The sequence below is a fragment of the Notolepis coatsorum genome (assembly GCF_963971535.1).
Source record: "Notolepis coatsorum genome assembly, chromosome: 12".
NCBI lineage: Eukaryota > Metazoa > Chordata > Actinopteri > Aulopiformes > Paralepididae > Notolepis > Notolepis coatsorum.
The window spans coordinates 94,977,824-94,998,087 of record NC_140176.1 but is presented as its reverse complement, the minus strand read 5'-3'; the positions used below and the strand labels follow the sequence as shown (position 1 = coordinate 94,998,087).

The 20,264-nt window shown below is 45.2% G+C and overlaps 1 protein-coding gene across 8 annotated transcripts in view; it reads right to left on the bottom strand.

Annotated features, from left to right (window-relative positions):
* Positions 1–19,800, bottom strand: part of tpm2 (tropomyosin 2 (beta)) — a 68,825-nt gene extending 49,025 nt beyond the window's left edge. The window contains exons 1-2 of one of the 8 annotated variants that reach the window (XM_084326537.1): positions 19,510–19,800; positions 14,120–14,245 (exon numbers count right to left, since the gene is read on the bottom strand). In XM_084326537.1, the coding sequence (XP_084182663.1) occupies positions 14,120–14,245; positions 19,510–19,623 (240 nt within the window). In that variant the 5' untranslated portion in view covers positions 19,624–19,800. Of the gene's footprint in view, positions 1–6,062; positions 6,432–14,119; positions 14,246–19,509 lie in introns of those variants that run through there. The other 7 variants (XM_084326536.1, XM_084326535.1, XM_084326534.1 and 4 more) reach the window with 7 other exon arrangements.
* Between the last annotated feature and the right edge of the window lie 464 nt (positions 19,801–20,264).

The window sequence follows — 20,264 nt, the reverse complement described above, 5'->3', positions numbered from 1 at the left end:
AAATAAAGTACAGTCTAATTCACAACTTGAAACACAATATATAAATAGAAAGGTTAGAAACATACTCGCTCCGTCTCCAAACACACGCAGAGAGAGAGAGAGAGAGAGAGAGAGAGAGAGAGAGAGAGAGAGAGAGAGAGAGAGAGAAGCGTTAGCTGAGTGGCTGAGAGAGAGAGAGAGAGAGAGAGAGAGAGAGAGAGAGAGAGAGAGAGAGAGAGAGAGAGAGAGAGAGAGAGAGAATCACGTTAGTTAGAGAGAGAGAGAGAGAGAGAGAGAGAGAGAGAGAGAGAGAGAGAGAGAGAGAGAGAAGCGTTAGCTGAATGGCTGAGAGAGAGAGAGAGAGAGAGAGAGAGAGAGAATCACGTTAGTTAGAGAGAGAGAGAGAGAGAGAGAGAGAGAGAGAGAGAGAGAGAGAGAGAGAGAGAGAGAGAGAGAGAGAAGCGTTAGCTGAGTGGCTGAGAGAGAGAGAGAGAGAATCACGTTAGTAGAGAGAGAGAGAGAGAGAGAGAGAGAGGAGAGAGAGAGAGAGAGAGAGAGAGAATCACGTTAGTTAGAGAGAGAGAGAGAGAGCGCGCGCGAGAGAGAGAGAGAGAGAGAGAGAGAGAGAGAGAGAGAGATCGCAAATCTACCTTGTTGTTAAGTTGACAGCAGGCAGAAGGGCTTGATAAAGTATATCCATAATCCACTCCATTGTCCAGACTGTGTTGATGTCCATTGTCCATTCATGTCCCTCCACACTGCATCCATATAGCTTGTTGTTAGCCAACAACCAACAAGTACTGTGTGAGCTAACAACAAATAGCTGCATCACAACACAACAGCATAAACTCACTTTGTTTAATTGAAACGTGGTCCAGCCGGAGGGCTTAATAAAGTGTATGTCCTGTCCACTGACTGTCCCCCAGACTGTTGTCGATGTATATCCACACTCACTGCCCACTGTCCAGACTCCAGACTGAATCACAAGTTCACAACACACAGCCTCGAACATGTTGCAAACTGTGGCTAAGGAAAAAACTGGCATCGCCGCGTCGGCCAATCAGAGAGCGTCTCCGCGAAATGCGGCTACGGAAAATGCTTGCCTAGACCGCTTCAAATCGCGCCCGGCTTCCATCATAAACATCATATTTCAACGCACAACGCGTTACGCACTTATTGGCTGCGACGGATACAGCGATCAAACAGTGACGCGCACTCAGAGCGCTATTGCGTCTAGCCCGGGCCGAGAAATACGGCTAGGAGAAATGCGGCAGGAGAAATGCGGCAGGAGTGAGTCACTTCCTGTTCAGGAAAACGAGTATTTTTTATTTTATATATTAACGTTATATTGTGCATTGGAAACACAAACATACTTAAAATGAGTAAATATTATTCATTTTAAACATGTTTATATTATTTATAGGGCTATAAAACAAAAAACAAAAACGTTTTTTTTTTTCTTCTTCTCTCATTTAACAGGTGTGTCGACGCCCTAGCGCCCCCGGTGGCCAGCCGCCACTGTCTCTCTCTCTCTCTGGTCTCTGAGGTGAAGGGTCTCTCTCTCTCTCTGGTCTCTGAGGTGAAGGGTCTCTCTCTCTGGTCTCTGGGGTGAAGGGTCTCTCTCTCTCTGGTCTCTGAGGTGAAGGGTCTCTCTCTCTCTCTCTGGTCCCTGAGGTGAAGGGTCTCTCTCTCTCTCTGGTCTCTGAGGTGAAGGGTCTCTCTCTCTCTCTGGTCTCTGAGGTGAAGGGTCTCTCTCTCTCTCTCTCTGAGGTGAAGGGTCTCTCTCTCTCTCTGGTCTCTGAGGTGAAGGGTCTCTCTCTCTCTGGTCTCTGAGGTGAAGGGTCTCTCTCTCTCTCTCTGGTCTCTGAGGTGAAGGGTCTCTCTCTCTCTCTGGTCTCTGAGGTGAAGGGTCTCTCTATCTCTCTGGTCTCTGAGGTGAAGGGTCTCTCTCTCTCTCTGGTCCTCTGGTCTCTGAGGTGAAGGGTCTCTCTCTCTCTCTCTCTCTCTGGTCTCTGAGGTGAAGGGTCTCTCTCTCTCTGGTCTCTGAGGTGAAGGGTCTCTCTCTCTCTCTCTCTCTCTCTGAGGTGAAGGGTCTCTCTCTCTCTCTGGTCTCTGAGGTGAAGGGTCTCTCTCTCTCTCTGGTCTCTGAGGTGAAGGGTCTCTCTCTCTCTCTGGTCCCTGAGGTGAAGGGTCTCTCTCTCTCTCTCTCTGAGGTGAAGGGTCTCTCTCTCTCTCTGGTCTCTCAGGTGAAGGGTCGCTCTCTCTCTCTCTGGTCTCTGAGGTGAAGGGTCTCTCTCTCTGGTCTCTGAGGTGAAGGGTCTCTCTCTCTCTCTCTCTGAGGTGAAGGGTCTCTCTCTCTCTGGTCTCTGAGGTGAAGGGTCTCTCTCTCTCTCTCTGAGGTGAAGGGTCTCTCTCTCTCTCTGGTCTCTGAGGTGAAGGGTCTCTCTCTCTCTGGTCTCTGAGGTGAAGGGTCTCTCTCTCTCTCTCTGGTCTCTGAGGTGAAGGGTCTCTCTCTCTCTCTGGTCTCTGAGGTGATGGGTCTCTCTCTCTCTCTCTGGTCTCTGAGGTGAAGGGTCTCTCTCTCTCTCTGGTCTCTGAGGTGAAGGGTCTCTCTCTCTGGTCTCTGAGGTGAAGGGTCTCTCTCTCTCTCTGGTCTCTGAGGTGAAGGGTCTCTCTCTCTCTCTGGTCTCTGAGGTGAAGGGTCTCTCTCTCTCTGGTCTCTGAGGTGAAGGGTCTCTCTCTCTCTCTGGTCTCTGAGGTGAAGGGTCTCTCTCTCTCTCTCTCTCTCTCTCTGGTCTCTGAGGTGAAGGGTCTCTCTCTCTCTCTGGTCTCTGAGGTGAAAGACCTCCCTACGTTTGGTCCCTGAGGTCCAATAGTTGATACGAACCACTCCTGGAGGTGGCCTTCCCACCTTGTTGTAAATGTCTCCAAGACATTTACAACAAGCGTTGCAGGAGCAAGGCTAAGAGAATAATCAAAGACTCTAGTCACCCAAACAAATGCCTCTTTGAACTGCTGCGGTCAGGCAAGCGCTACCGGAGTCTCATGGCCAGTACAGAGAGACTCAGAAGGAGCTTCTATCCCCAGGCCATCATGATGCTCAACGACAATGACATTATGTAACAAACCATCATCTACACTCACTGCACACACACATCCACACGCACACACTCACTTTAAATAAACACTCACCGTAACACCCACTCTACTCACTCTAAAACACTTTAACACACTTTATATTTATTAACAAGAGATTTGCACTACAACTCATACCTCATTGCACCTTACCCTAAGTTGTACCTGATCCCATTGCTGCATTGTACCTCACTGTTACTCTTTTTTACTCTGTATTGTATATATGTATATTGATTGACTGAACACTTTTTGTTTAAGTACTCTTGACTTTTTCTATTTGATACTTTTTATCTATTTTTATCTATTTTTATCTAGCACACTCTCAGGAGCTCATACAGAAAAAAGCATTTCATGGAAAAGTATTCTGTATTTTACTATGACAACTATTAAAGAAACTTGAAACTTGAACTTGTGCCCGCAGCAGGTTTAACCCATTCAGACCTAAAACGCCTGCTAATAATGCATTATATAGCCTGCATATACTGTACACATGAATGTGTTTCCCGGTTTCAAAAGGAGATTACGAGTTCAAAAGAACCAAACTTAGTCACTCACAGATTGTTTGGCGATGTGACAGACGACAAAGAAAAAATAACTTATTTTGTTGGGTGACAGCTTAGTCTTAGCCTCTCTGAACCCTATCATGATGATGGCTGGTCAGCTGCCCGCCGGTTTGCGAAACTAGATCCCTTCAGAAACGTTCTTTGATGCCCCCTCTACAAGGTGGACGCTACTAGATCTCACAAGGGGGCATCTGTGTTTTATATTGGGCCACAAGCTACAAAGCAAGCATCTGGTCATCATTTTCAACTTAAAGGTTGTTTATAGCTTACACACCTATCCCTTATCTTAGCCCTATAGCTTTCACCAGTATGAAACGAACCTACAAATAAAATAAAAACATCCTTCCGGGCCGTGGGACCTAGAATCGACCCCTCTGTCTCCAAGCTTGCTAGTAAAGAGACCATCTTGTTTAGATTACGTCGCCTAGTGATATTCCCACGGCGTGCAGTGCAGAGGGTCACTCGCCCCGTCGTTGACCTGCAGGCCACAGTGAGTGAGCCGTGGCCATTTGCTCTCGGCAGAAACCAGGAAATGATTAACCTTCTGGACGGTGAAGAGAGGAGTGGCGATGAGCAGTGGAGTGCTTTGGGAGTGGAGTCAGTCAAGCAATGAGATCCTTCCTTCTGGCTGAAGAGACCCCCATCCTTCCGGATCACTATACCCTATATACCCTGGCCACTCTCCCTGCCGTTTATCCAATTTAATGACCCTCAATCATGGCATTGTGGACCAGACAAAGTTGATTAACCTAATTATGTGGAATAAGTGCTGTAGGGGGTGCAGATCTTTACGCTGGGAATATGAAGGACTACCTTCCAACAGGGGACTTGTATAGTTTTTATTGTAGCTCAATTAGCCTATATGCTGCAGTTAATTCACACTAGAGTACAAAGAGAGGTCATAGGCATGGCTTATCAATGTGCATTCATCAAACAGAGGCATGCTTTATTGCATCACCCCGTTGGAAGCGACATTAATTCTCCCCTGAAGGTCATGAGCTGGATGTCGTCTCTCAAAAAGTGCTGCTATACTTCACGCTCCAAACATTGATTGATGATAATAATAACAACGATACACTACAACGGAGTTCACCGGTGCCTCGCCAAGTCCTTCTAATTAAGTAATAATTAACCCTTTCACTGCCACACGACAGAAGGTTAGCCCTTTGCTATCACACAACCGACGGCGGTGCTCCATCATTAGCATCATTAGCGCCGCGGATGCGATGGAGCATCGCCGTCGGTTGTGTGATAGTAAAGGGCTAACCTTCTGTAATTGTCACAGTGAAAGGGTTGAATGAATGAATGAATGAAAACTTTATTAACAGATTGCAGAATGGGTACAGTGCAGTACAGCTCAATACATACAATTGTTAAGGGGATGCAGACCAGAGAAAGACTTTCGTCTTGTTTACACCAGGGTCCCCCATTTCCAATTCATCGTAAGGTTAACCGGCTGTCGTGTGGCAGTGAAAGGGTTAAGAAGAGATGTTTTAACTTTATCAAGCTCGTGAGAGATTCTAAGGGAACGGCTCATCCTGGCGTATTGTGATGAACGCTATTAAACCGTCATCACAACCAACACCCACCCTCCATTTTCAGGGCGCGTGTCCCATAATATATTGTCTAAAGCGGTACATTCTCTATCGCAGGTATATAGGTTACATGGCCAGTGAAACACCCTACACACTACAGAACATTCAGCTGCTCTAAACCCATTGTGTTACTCTTGTATAGGGACTTTAGAAAACTGTCCCAAACACACACACAGTATTATAGACAGTCTTATCTCAACACGCACCAGCTGTGAGTGACAGCAGGCTGGGGGTGATAACAATATAACGGGTTGCGATCAGGTGACTGGTCTATATTACACTTTTACATTACATTTATAGATATCCATATTTTGAGGAGAAATCGCTCTATCGACTTAACGCACAAAAGAGAAGCAGCTCGCTTGTTCTTAACCCTTTCACCGATGCACTAATACCAAACGGTTAACCCTTTCACTGCGACAACAATACACAGAAGGTTAACCCTTTCACTGCCACATGACAACAGCGGGGTTAACACTTTCGCTGCCAAAAAAAGAGAAGCACGCTTGTTCTTAACCCTTTCACCGCCGCGCACTACCAAAACGGTTAACCCTTTCACCGCGACAGTACACAGAAGGTTAACCCTTTCACTGCCACACGACACCAGCCGGTTAACCCTTTCACTGCCACAGTGACACGACAGAAGGTTAACCCTTTACTATCCGTCGGTAGTGTGATAGTAAAGGGTTAACCTTCTGTCGTGTGGCAGTGAAAGGGTTAACCAGCCGGTTAAGGAGGAGTAATGGGGTTTTATATATCCCATGGAGCCTCCTCTCTCTCTCTCTCTTACCCTCTCTCTAGCCTGCCTCTCCACATCCACCTCCCTCTGGAGCATTTCTGCGCGGTCCTCCGCATCGTCGGCTTGCTGTTGCAGCGTCTGAATCTTCCTCTTCACCGCCTCGATGGATGTAAATCCAGCCATTGTTTTATTATTATTATGATGTCTCTTCTTCTTCTTGTAGGTGTTTGAAGACACGCGTCACGGGCGGCGGCACCTCTTTTAAGTCGGTAGATCAAAGGCGTGTTTGTCCCGCCGCGCTGCTACAATGTAACGTAATAACAATGTAACGGTTCGCGTTCATATACAACGACGATCAGAAGAACAGTTCTGTTCGCATTCCGACCTACTGTACCGCGGCTCTCCTGCTGACTGCACTGAAACGTCCCGGTGCACCGGGATGGGTGGAAAAGTTACTACAGTAGCGCCGTTCTCTCCGCGCCTCCTCCTCCCTTATCTGTTACATGATGATGTCACGGCTGGTAGAGGCCGCTCGCCTTTTATTAAAGGACTAGCAGTCAAACCGTTATTGCTGCGCATCTGAAGATAAAAATAGGTCGTTTTTTTTATGTTGTTTAAACAAGGACTTTGTTTAGGGAGAGAGCTGGCAGGATACCGTTAAGGTAAATCATGTTTGCAGCCTACTTGCTACTTTCATAGGGTATCTCTGTCTCTCTCTCCCTCTCCCTCCCTCCCTCCCTCTCTCTCTCTCTCTCTCTCTCTCTCTCTCTCTCTCTCTCTCTCTCTCTCTCTCTCTCTCTCTCTCTCTCTCTCTCTCTCCCCCCCTCTCTCTCTCTCTCTCTCTCTCTCTCTCTCTCTCTCTCTCTCTCTCTCTCTCTCTCTCTCTCTTCTCTCTCTCTCTCTCTCTCTCTCTCTCTGTCTCTCTCTGTCTCTCTGTCTCTCTCTCCCTCTCTCTCTCCCCCTCTCTCAGTCTCTCTCTGTCTCTCTCTCTCTCTCTCTCTCTCTCTCTCTCTCTCTCTCTCTCTCTCTGTCTCTCTCTCTCTCCCCAGCAAACCAAATTAGGATGTACTACGATGTAGTAACTGATTGTTAGAATTATTTTAAAAAAGCTGACTATATGAGAATAGAACTTCAAAAGCTAATGTGTACTGTATCAACTGTCAGAGTTCACGTCAAAGTTCAATTGTTTGTGTGTCTTGGTCTTGGACTTGGAAGCTTGTGATTATCCGTTCAGTGTACATACAATTTCTCTACAGCCAATATGCACCATGCAAAAAAAAAGCAATACGAATATTCAACAATGTATAGGATATTATGAACACACCAATAACTTATTTATAAAGCTACAAGCATTGAAATGTATGGACCTAGTGGATTTCAAAACTGCCCTCATTGTATACAAAGCCAGATACAAACTAATCCCAGGCAACATTCAAAAATGGTTCAGAGACAGGGAAGGAGAATATGGGAGAGGGAATCTTAAACAACCAATGGTACACACTACGCTGAAAGCATGTGCATATCGGTGTGTGGTGAAGTTGTGGAATAATTTACCTGAATACATCAAACTGAGTAAAGCAGCAAAAAAAATACACATTAGAGAAATACAGAAATGAGTAATGATGATAAACAAAGTTATGTTATATTGTGTTATGTATTGCTGTACTATATTCACTGTCAAGTGAATCAAGTTTAAATTTGTTTTGTATTATAAGTAAAAGTATATTCTATATTGTAATATACTAAATTATGTTATATCTAGTCAAATTAATGGAAGAACAAATATAAATGTAAGGGGGTAGGGAATCGGGATCAATAAGCTTAGCTTCCCTCTACTCCTTTTTTGGACATGTCTGCTAACCAAACACATTGCTCTTGACCTTTTGTTTATAATCCCTTTTTTTAAATGTTTTTTAATAAAAAAAAACAATGATGGTTTGGTTTGACGGAGCTAGATACCGTGATTTGTTTGGAGGAATATGGAGAATTACATGTTCAAAAATTAACTTTTTCATTCATTCATTCTCTAGATTTGCAGATTACAGTTGAAATAAAAAACACAAGGTTATATATAGTGTCTTGGAAAATATTATCATGTCCATAGTTCTGTGTAACAGCTAAAGACACTAGGCGACAGTCTGACAGTGTTTCTTAAAACAACAGCCAAGGTTTAGGAGATGTGACATTTGGCCTGTTCTCCAGTTCTTATGTGAAGACACAACAAAGCCCTAGAAGACCCATCTTTTGTTTTCATTTTCTCACTAGGGCATTTTTGTTTACCTTTCTTGTCAGATCTGTTATTCATTTGTTATCTTATGTACGTCATGTCATGTCAAACTATGTATTTATTTATTGTAAGTCTGACCAAAGCTCTTTGTCACTTTCTGGTCAGACACTCTTATGTCTCTGATGATAAACTGATCATTTTCCTTCTATGGCCATGGAAACTCATCTGAATCTCTCTACAGTTTCACTGTTTGGCTCATTTAAAATATTCCACAACAATAGATTAAACTTAAACTGATACTCTATAATTCGTTTATTCAATGTTGTGGCTTTCCACTGAAAGGCATTTCAATATAGCTTAGTGGGGATTTGTAATTATGGATTATGTCAATGGGTCTCATTCCCGAACGGATTTACGACCAAAAATTTCCTCTTAGGCAGATTTCTGCCCATTTAAGACATAATAGGGCTAGTAGCGTGATTCCCCAAATTTTCCTGAGATCGGATTTGAGCGTAGAGTGGATTTAAGAGTGCTGAGGAGCACACTTATGATTGATTGACTAATTGAAAATGTTATTAACTTGACACTGTGTTGTGATTCCTTCATGTTGACGCTACAGGCCTCCTTGGAATTAATTACTTAATCATAATTAAAATAAATATGACAATATTTGTACGATAAGAAATTACGCATTTGATGTCGGAAAAATAAATAATATGGATTCATCTGATCACAGGGCAGCTGGATTAACCATATCTGAACCAGCTATTTTGGACAAATGTATAATTACTTTAATTACTCAGATATTCAAACACAATTATGCAATTATTGTGAAATGATTGAAAGTAATACTTATTTAATGCCTTCTGTGGAATTTTTATTTCTTATTTGTTACATATCTGTTTTAATGATTAATTATATACATTTGAAAGAATGCAGGTCAACATGCAATATATCCCATTGATTGGTATACAATGAGACAGACCTTTGTTTGATATAGCTATAAACCTGCATTCCTTCGAATATATCATTAATCAATTAAACTTATATTGAAATAGGCCTACACTATATAGCCTATACGCACAGGTCGGCAATAGGCGGCCCGCGGGCCGAAATTGGCCCGCCAGCAATAATATCTGGCCCCTCAGATTTTTTTTATTTATTATTATATATCAGACCAAAATGTGATATCGGTTGATTTCGGTATCGGAAATTAAGAGTTGGACAATATCGGTATATCGGTATCGGTAAAAAAGCCAATATCGAGCATCCCTACTTATTATACTTTGTTTTATCCATGTTAAGAGTGAATAACAGGTAGGCAGCGAGGTGCAATGTAGCGCTTGCTCAACATGAAAAAAGTCGGTGGACAGCGCCTGGTGCTGAAATAACAAACAAGCAGTGTGGTGTGAAATTAAAACACCAGTTCAGTAAGTCATTCAAACTTTATCTTTACTAATATATATATGACTGTGATGGCACCACACATGTGAACAGTAACAATGCAATTAAACTGAAGTCAAATCAGAGCAAAAAAAGCATTTGCATATTCTTGGTATCTAGGGACATCTATGGACCTCAGTGAATGTATTCCCAGTGTCAGAAATATTGTGTCTCTTAAATTGTGATGAAACAAAGGAGAATATGAATTATGATTTTTCTTTGCATCTTTGACAGTGAATAACACCATGCTAAAAATTACCAGACATGAAAAACTGCCACTGATCTCGTTCAGTACCTTCTTGAGATCATGTGTACAAAAAATCTAAGGAAATTAATAAAAGGAAGATGATTAAACAGAAGGTTCTGTAGATACAGTACTGAATTCTCCCATCCGGACCAATGCAATTTGAAATATTATTATAGAATATAGAATAGCAGGCTTATAAATTACCATATTATAGCCAATTCGCACATTTATATATATATATACATATATTATCTTTCAAATGGCAGAGTTCAATTTGGATTTAGTATCACCAGGCATGCATAAGAACAGATAATGAAATCTACTGTAATCTACTGTACTTTTTATTTTCTCCACAGTGCAACCATTTTGAAACTAATTTCAGATCTAATTGTTGCTGAATGCTAACAATAGGGAAGAGAAACTAACTGCGTTTCAATATTTGTCAATAATGTTAGGTTTTGTGGTACAGTACTATGAACCTTGAACCCCATAGAATTTTTCAGGAAGTGTAGTTTTGAAAAATTCCAACGCAGAACCAGACCTCTGGAAGTCCATACCCGAGATGCCATCTTGTGAGTCGACCATAATATTGACATATTCCTATTTTAGGAATATGTGGGCTCTGAGCCGACCATATCTATCCCTATCTTAACCCTCTCACTGCCACAATACCAAATGGTTAACCCTTTCACTGCCACGTGACAAAGGGTTAACCCTTTCGCTACCACACTACAGAAGGTTAACCCTTTCACTATCACACTACAGAAGGTTAACCCTTTCACTATCACACTACAGACGGTTAACCCTTTCACTATTGATTGATTGAAAAGTTTATTAACAGATTGCAGAATGGGTACAGTACAGTACAGCTCATTATACAACGGCATGCAAATTTCTCGATTCTGATTGGCCATTTACACGTCTTTATTGGCAACAATCCACGGTCCTGGGCTCAGGACCCGCCCACAACCGAATCACATATCACTCCCCGGCTCACTCCGGGAGAAAACAAGATCGCGGACAACAAATGGTTATGTTGAAAGCACCATAACGACTAAATATGAAGCGATTCTGTCAAGGGGAATGTGTTAGTCCTTTAAACAATGTTGGATGATGTAATTGATGGGTCTTGAGTCAATCTAGAACAAAAGAAAAATCGCGGATTGATTGATTGATTAATTGATTGATTTAAATTTCTTCCTTCCTACTTTCTACTGACTGCAGCGTTCTCTCTCACACTGTCCGACGCTGGCGTACCCACAAACACACACACACACATACACACACACACACACACACACACACACACACACACACATACACACACACACGCACGCACACACACACACACACTGTGACACACACACACACACACACACACACACACACGCACACACACACACACACGCACACACACTCCTGTCTGCAACAGCGGGGGAGTCAGACTGAGAGAGAAGCAGCGCTGTTTTAAGTGAGCATGGTCTATTGAATTGATTGATTGGTTGATTGCTAATTTTATTACTGTACCCCTGGTTTCCAACTGGTTAAGTTTAGGCTAAAATAAATAAATAAATAAATAGGGCGAAGAAAACGTTTTTTTCCTATAGGGCAAAGAAAACGTTTTAATTTGTTTTACCTACTTTATATAGAAGCATCTAAGAATGAAGTTCTATGGAAAGTAGGTCTGCATTCCCTTAACAATTGTGTGTATTGAGCCGTACTGTATTGTACCCATTCTGCATCTGGTAATAAAATGTTCAATCAATCATTCCAATAATACACAGTTGGATGTGTTAGTTGGTTGGATGCACTTCAAGCTGCTTCCACATGAGGCAACTTCTCTCAATCATTCCAATAATACACAGTTGGATGTGTTAGTTTGGTTGGATGCACTTCAAGCTGCTTCCACATGGAGGCAACTTGTCTTTTTTGTAGTTGTGGGAACTACTTTTTCTGGCGGATGGTTTTTTCAATAAATCTTCGATTAATGTGTGTTTATTGTATAGAAATAAGGTTGGATGAATCTGGCAGTTGTATAAAAGCTTTACACCACTTGTAGTCGTGATTTGTGACCAATAAACCATGCCTAGGGGGGTCTAACGACCACCCCTAGGCATGGTTTATTGGTCACAAACCACTCCTGCGCGTGATGTAATGCTTAAATACATACAATTGTTAAGGGGATGCAGACCAGAGAAAGACTTTCGTCTTGTTTACATCAGGGTCCCCCATTTTTTTTTCTTTTTTCTTTTTACTTTATTTTTTAGCGTTTATCGCTTTCCTGGTCAAGCATGACCGACAGTTGCAGGGTGAAACGGGAGAGAGAGCAGGGGGAGACATTCGGCAAATGACGGCGAGTCCGGGAATCGAACTCGGAGTCAACCAGATCCGTGACGCAGCACGGAGTCCCGCGCGAGCGCGATAACATGGTGTGCTACTGGAGCACCCCAGGGTCCCCCAATTCATCTTAATTCACACTACCACTGTAGTGTGGTAGTGAAAGGTTAACCTTCTGTAGTGTGGTAGCGAAAGGTTAACCTTCTGTAGTGTGGTAGTGAAAGGTTAACCTTCTGTACTAGTGTGGTAGCGAAAGGTTAACCTTCTGTACTAGTGTGGTAGCGAAAGGTTAACCTTCTGTAGTGTGGTAGTGAAGGGGTTAATATCCAGCGTGGGCTCTGCCATCAATGGGAACCTGACTCTAGACTGCAGTGTTCGGTCAAAGTGATGTGGGGAACAGAGAACACGGTAACCAGAGACTAGGAAGCTGTTCCAGATCCGTTGGAATAGGTGGCATTTTCTCCGAGGTGCTGACTAGTTTTATGATGTGTTTAGAGAATCAGATACATGTCCGATTTAGCACTATCTCCACCGCAGAGAGAGAGAGAGCAGAGAGAGAGAGAGAGAGAGAGGGCAGAGGAGAGGAGATTTAGGCTTTAGCTGAAGTCTCAGGTCTGTTCTGAATTATCCCTCTGATTGGAAAATAATAATTGTTGATTTTTAAAGTGGGTGAGCTGATTTCAGATCTGTGAGATATTTGAGGAAAAACCTCTCAAACAAGACAAGGCAGGAGAGAGAGGGTAGTTTAATCGGACCAACAGCAACAAATGATGCAGTGGCAGGTTTGAACCACAGGGGGGAGATAGAGTAGACTAGGACCTGACTGCTAATTTATAGCTCAACAAAACATAGTACATAGACACATAGATACAGTATACGTTTACAGTCATGACAGCAATGATGAACTAGTGAAGATATACAGTCCTCCAAGGGCCATTCTCACCAGAGAGGTCCAAATTAAATACCTTGATTTGTGGTCCAACTTTAACATGAGTCTATGGATTTAAAGAGCAATACCACCTATTACAAATGCACATGATGTTCTCCCTGTGCTCCATGACAGCTCTGTGAACATGCACCACTTTTACCTGAAGATAGAAATAAGAGAGAGAACCTTTTGTGATGTCACCAGGATGTACAGCCTACATGAGGTTTAGTCTCTAGTATTTACTAGTACTTACTAGTTATGCTGCTGCATACCGTAATGGCTGCATACTGTCTTTACACCTGTATCTCTGTACATATTATGATTAGCACTATTACTAAGTCATAGTACTAATTTATATATTTCATACCCAGTTTAATCACCTGTACATTGTATATTACTGTTGCACTTTACGGTTACATTTGCACTCTGGTTGGATGCCTTTTCATTGTGCTGTATAATGACAATACATTTTTAATCGAATCTAATCGAATCTAATTGAATCTAATCTAATCTACTAGGCATGAACCAGAATTCAAACCTCATTTGGGGTATAAGACACTCCCCTTTAGGAAACATTGGTTGTTTAAACAACGTCATCTGCTTATGAAGACATTACTTAAAAGAACTTGGTAGTGGCTACTAACCTTTATTATTATTATTAAATTTTTTAGAGGACTCAGACCTCAAGTCTCTCAACAACATGTCACATATAGACGTGTGTCTCACCACATCTGTTGTGTTGGAAAGAATGAGCAAAGGGAATGACGAATGAAGCATGGAAGGTGAAATGTGAACGTGAGCTTATGGTTGATTTGGTTGAGTGTTTAACGTCATTCATTGCCCCCCCCCCCCCCCTGCTGTAACGCCATTGGCCCCCCGTGCTGTAACATCATTGGCCCCCTGGTGTCGGGTCCTCTGTCACTCACGTCTGTGGCCTTCTTCTCGGCCTGCTCCAGCTTCTCCTGGGCATCCTTCAACGACTCGGAGTATTTATCCAACTCATCCTCCACTCCCTTCAGCTTCTTCTGGAGGCCCTGCAGCTCCTCCTCCAGCTGCACACACACACACACACACACACACACACACACACACACACACACACACACACACACAGAGAGACACACACACACACACAGAGAGAGACACACACACACACACACACACACACACACACACACACACAGAGAGACACACACACACACAGACACACACACACACACACACACACACACACACACACACACACACACACACACACACACACACACACAGAGAGACACACACACACCGAGAGAGACACACACACACACACACACACACACACACACACACAGAGAGAGACACACACACACACACAGACAGAGAGACACACACACACACAGCCACACACACACACACACACAGAGAGAGAGAGACACACACACAGACATACACACATACACGCAGACACAGACACACACACACACACACACACACACACACACACACACACACACACACACAGAGAGAGACACACACACACAGACACACACACATACACAAGGACACACACACACACACACACACACACACACAGAGACACACACACACACACACACACAGAGTGACACACACACACATACAGAGTGACACACACACACACACACACACACACACACACACACACACAGAGACACACAGAGACACACACACACAGAGACACACACACACACACACACACACACACACACACACACACACACACACACACACACACACACAGAGACACACACACAGAGACACACACACACGCACGGACACACACACACACAGATATATCGGAATACAAACGCACATGGGAACAGAAAACACAAAAGATAATGTTAGACAATTGTTTGGCTCGTCTTGACAACCTCAAAGTTAACCCTTTCACTGTCACACTACCAAATGGTTAACCCTTTCACTGTGACAATACAGAAGGTTAACCCTTTCACTGCCACACTACCAAATGGTTAACCCTTTCACTACCACACTACCAAAGGGTTAACCCTTTCACTGCGACAATACAGAAGGTTAACCCTTTCACTGCCACTCGACAAAGGGTTAACCCTTTCACAACCACACTACATAAGGTTAACCCTGTGGTAGTGAAAGGGTTAACCTTCTGTAGTGTGGTAGTGAAAGGTTAACCTTCTGTAGTGTGGTAGTGAAAGGTTAACCTTCTGTAGTGTGGTAGTGAAAGGTTAACCTTCTGTAGTGTGGTAGTGGAAGGTTAACCTTCTGTAGTGTGGTAGTGAAAGGTTAACCTTCTGTAGTGTGGTTGGTGGTGAAAGGGTTAATAGCCCCAGATGACACCTGGACAGGCCCCAGTGAGAGGATCGTTACTCAGCACAAGGACCCTTCTCCTGGACAGTGCAGTTCAGAACCTGGCCCTTCGGAACACGTGTCACTGGCCAATCGCTTGGACTCTCGCAGCCATACAGCTCTTTGATCCCGGGCCCCATCCCCCCGTGGCAAAACAACCCTTTTCCTTATGTTTACATGCCAAAGTTTATTGTTATAGCGCCACCATCTGATCAAATGGCACCAAATTCGACCGTGCACTCCGTCCTCAGCAGTACACCCGCCGAGTGTGAAGTCGGCTGAATGAACGGTTCTCAAGATAACGGGTAACGTTTGTCGTTATAGCGCCACCATCTGGCCAAATGGCACCAAAGACACAGAGACTGCACTCCCTCGGGGTCCTCAGCAATAAATCCACCGAGCAGCGTGTCAATCGGATGAACCGTTCATGACATAATGCAGACAGTCCCGCAGAGATTCCTTCCGTTATAGTTAGATAGATACCACCTCATCATTATTGCCTCGAGCTAAAATTGATTGGGAAAATATATCCAGCGCATGCCGGTGCCTATTATATTCCACCGTGCTCACGGCGGGAATGTGACTGGAGGTTATACCCTATCCTGCAATTAATGTGTCCCCAGCTATAGATACATCTGCTGAGTGTCAGGACAGGTTGGGGGGGAAGGATGAGGACAGACGGTATGAAGGGAAAGCTGCCATTGTCTTGTAGTGAAGCACGTGTCTGTGATTGTCTTGTAGTGAAGCATGTGTCTGTGATTGTCTTGTAGTGAAGCACGTGTCTGTGATTGTCTTGTAGTGAAGCATGTGTCTGTGATTGTCTTGTAGTGAAGCACGTGTCTGTGATTGTCTTGTAGTGAAGCTACGTCTGTGTCTGTGATTGTTGCAGCTGGTCATCATCCATCCAGGCACCTTTCAACAGGCAGCACACCAGGCCTTCAGTATTCGCCACGAGTCCGGCAGCTGAGGCAGAGAACCCTACTGTATATTTATTGTGATGAAATGACAGTAGCGGGGGCGCTGTTACTGTATATGGTAGTGGGGAGGCAAGGGAAGGGAATGGCCCATGGCCTGTGGTGTGTAACTGACTGTCGAGCAGCAACTCTGCTCTCGATGTGCTCTCGACGGCTGCTCATTTCCACAAGTCAATTCCAAGCCTTGTGAGCAGGGCTTGACATTAACTTTTTGGCTCACCAGCCACTGTGGCTAGTGGTTTTCCAAAGTCACTAGTAGCCACTCAGCCTTTCCGCCAGCCAAAAATCCCCGCGCTTGCGCCCCCCACCCGAAAGGTTTTTCCGTCTCGATCTCATTCTCATTTCTCCTTTTTGTTTGTTGATTGATTGCTTCACCCGGTTTAACGAGTCTTTACACCCACAATATGCCGCCACATTGTAGCTAACTGTCTCGCTAGCTAATGTTAGCTAGTTAACGTTAGCAGCGTTCGTTCGGCTTTCACACACGGAGGCGACACGCGAGAGGGCGAAGTGGATGGGCCAATGGAATGAGCACACTGTGCGCACCCAGTGCTCATGGGAGTTGTAGTATCACCTCGAATTGACGTAATTATTGCAGATGCCTTTTGTAAACTACAATGATTTTTTTTCCCATAGAAAATGCTACCAAAAGGTCACCCGGCCAAAGTGGCTGGTAAGAGTGACGGAGTTACACGCCACTGCCGGTTTCTACCCGCATTTGGGGAGGGGGGGGGGTGTTGGGTGTTAACGTCATGCCCTGCTTGTGAGAGAAACGCAGTCATAATAAGGCCCTCATTAGCAACAATAGCCCAAATGCCTATAAAAAGCCCCATTGCGAAGTACAGTGACCCGGCCTGAACACAATGTCCCTGTGACGAACATCGGCACTTATATTACATCTGACAGTCTCTACCGGTCTTCATCGCCAGCTATGCCAGGCACTCTGAGCCTCGGGGGAGGGGGGGCAAATAGCCCCGTGGGCCATTCTGATCCCAGCACTGGCACTGTGGCTCCTCCAACGCGGTTTAGGGGGGTTGAAATGTCTGACTCGCAACCCGGCCTTGACCCCCTTCTCTTTGTGGGACAACAATTCGAAGAAGGTAAAGGGCTCTTTAAAGGGAGACACTGAAATAGACACACCGGCCGAGGCTGGTGGCGGTCGAAGGGAAATTATTGTGTTGCAAATGGAATAACCAGAAGGTGTGTTCGTTCTGGGAACAAAGACTTGTTAGGACGTAACGCTATTCATAGGTTTCCCATGTGACCACGTCAATTTAAAACGCTGGGGGTCGAGGGAGACGAGGGTGAATCTGTGGCGCCCCCCCCCCCCCCCCCCCCCCCCCCCCCCCCGGAAACAAAAGCTGAACCCATTTATCCATAACCGCGATTCCCCCAATTCCCACCCTGAGTGCTAATAATCCCTTTGGGGGTCACAACCACCCGCGCATTGGGATAGCGTCGCGAGGGAGATTCTGGTTTTACATACCGCCGGTGGCTTTTGTTACTTAGCGGACTAAATGGAGAGCGGGTGGGGGGGGGGTGGGGGGGGGGGCACACATGGCACGACAGGCTCTCCAGCGACAGTGTGGATCAAAAGGCCATGAGCTAATAATAACGCCCCTCTGTCATTAAAACAACAGTGTGGGCGATCTATCAACACACGTGTCCTGTGTCTGACATGTCTCCATATATGAACAACACATCCGGGGCTTCTGGGAGTCTGGGGAGCACGGAGAGGATGGAAGACGACCAGGGAAGACGGTTCTTCCACACGTCTTGACCGTGCGCGTGGCAGTCTCTTGTACACATTCGGTCGAGGGTGGCATCCTTTTCCCCTCCCTGTGGGCGAGGGTAGTGGGGGTCGGTCATGCCCAAAAGCACATACAGAGAGAGAGAGAGAGAGAGAGAGAGAGAGAGAGAGAGAGAGAGAGAGAGAGAGAGAGAGAGAGAGAGAGAGAGAGACGTACGGGGATTCAGAGAGAATCAGAGAAGGGTGGTGACATGACGCCCGGGGGGTTGACAGGGTCTGAGATGGGCGCGGATCCAAGATATGTCATTAAGGATCAAGATTCAGCAATACGACGCGCCCCCAATCAGCGCTTCTCTGGCCTCGGGTTTCCCCACTTTGGATCCGTGTTGAGTGAAGTTGATAGGTTGATGAAATCCTATCAACATCTGTCTTTCTCATGAGAGAGAGAGAGAGAGAGAGAGAGAGAGAGAGAGAGAGAGAGAGAGAGAGAGAGAGAGAGCGGGGGTGTGGGGGGAGGGTGAGCCCTGCCACTTCATCACTTTAATGAAACCCCAGTACCCACCGCGCCCCTAAACCCACGAGGCAGCTCCCGGTGGGGGAATCTAACTCGTTCACACCGGGCACCGCAAACTTCTCAGCATGTTCTCCTGTAAGCAAAGCCTCGTCAGTGTTCTCTCCCACTTGGAGAATGTCACACGGGCCCATAATAACCTGCCCGCCTGGCTGGTTCAGTACCGCGTCAGAACACCCCAACCCCGCTGGATGGATATATACCTTAGTGGTCAAAACATCACAGCCTGCAAACATCACTATGTAGAGAATTCACCCACACAGTGCAGTTTGTAACTGAATAAGTAGCATAAATATGACACAATACATATCATAATGTATTTGTCCCTTGTGTACAGTAATAATAACCCTTTCACTACCACACTACAGAGAAGGTTAACCTTTCACTACCACACAACCGTCTGTAGTGTGGTAGTGGGAGGGTTAACCCTCTGTAGTGTGGTTGTGAATGGGTTAACCCTTTGGTGGTGTGGTAGTGAAAGGGTTAACCTGTGCCTGTCAATTTGATTGACAGTAGATGAAGGCCTGTATAACAACAGAAATCCCCCAAAATAATGCAAATTAATTTAATTTCCAATAAGAAGGTTCTGAACTGCTTCCATTTTAGCATCATTATAACAGGCCTATACATCTGAACGTGCATCTGAATATAATATTCTGTACCACCATATTCCCGTACCTGTTTGCATTTGTCCTCTGCTCCCTTCTTGTCCCCCTCGGACTGCTCCGCCCGGTCAATAGCGTTCTCCTTATCCAGTTTCAACATCTGCATTTTCTTCTTGATCGCCTCCATGGTTGCTGTCGGTGAGTTTCTCCTAGTACCAGAAGAAACGGGGTCCGAGTTGGTACTCTGGTCAGACTCGCACTATAGCCCGGCACGGAGACAGACGCAGAGGACTGGAGTTCACCGGAGCAGCTAGCCGAGTGATGGGACACGGTTAGTCTGGGTGGGACACAGTTAGTCTGGGACGGGGTGGGGAGGAGAGGAGGAGGGGGGTGGGACACAGTTTGTCTGGGACGGGGTGGGGAGGAGAGGAGAGGAGGGGGGTGGGACGGGGTGGGGAGGGGAGGAGGGGGGTGGGACACAGTTTGTCTGGGACGGGGTGGGGAGGAGAGGAGAGGAGGGGGGTGGGACGGGGTGGGGAGGGGAGGAGGGGGGTGGGACACAGTTTGTCTGGGACGGGGTGGGGAGGGAGGGGAGGGAGGGGAGGATGGAATTCTGTCGAGAGGAGCTGCAAGACTTTTTTTGGAAAGTTCAGTCAAGTCACTGCAGGACAGAGCGAGTGACGTCAGACGTCCGTGATTTGCTCCAAAGCGACGGCTTGGAATTACGCACGGATTCTGTCCATCTTTGGGAGGCGCGGGTTTCTTTTTAATGCTCGCACCGTTGCGGTATGATGAGTATGACATTTCACCTGGAGTATTATTAATGAA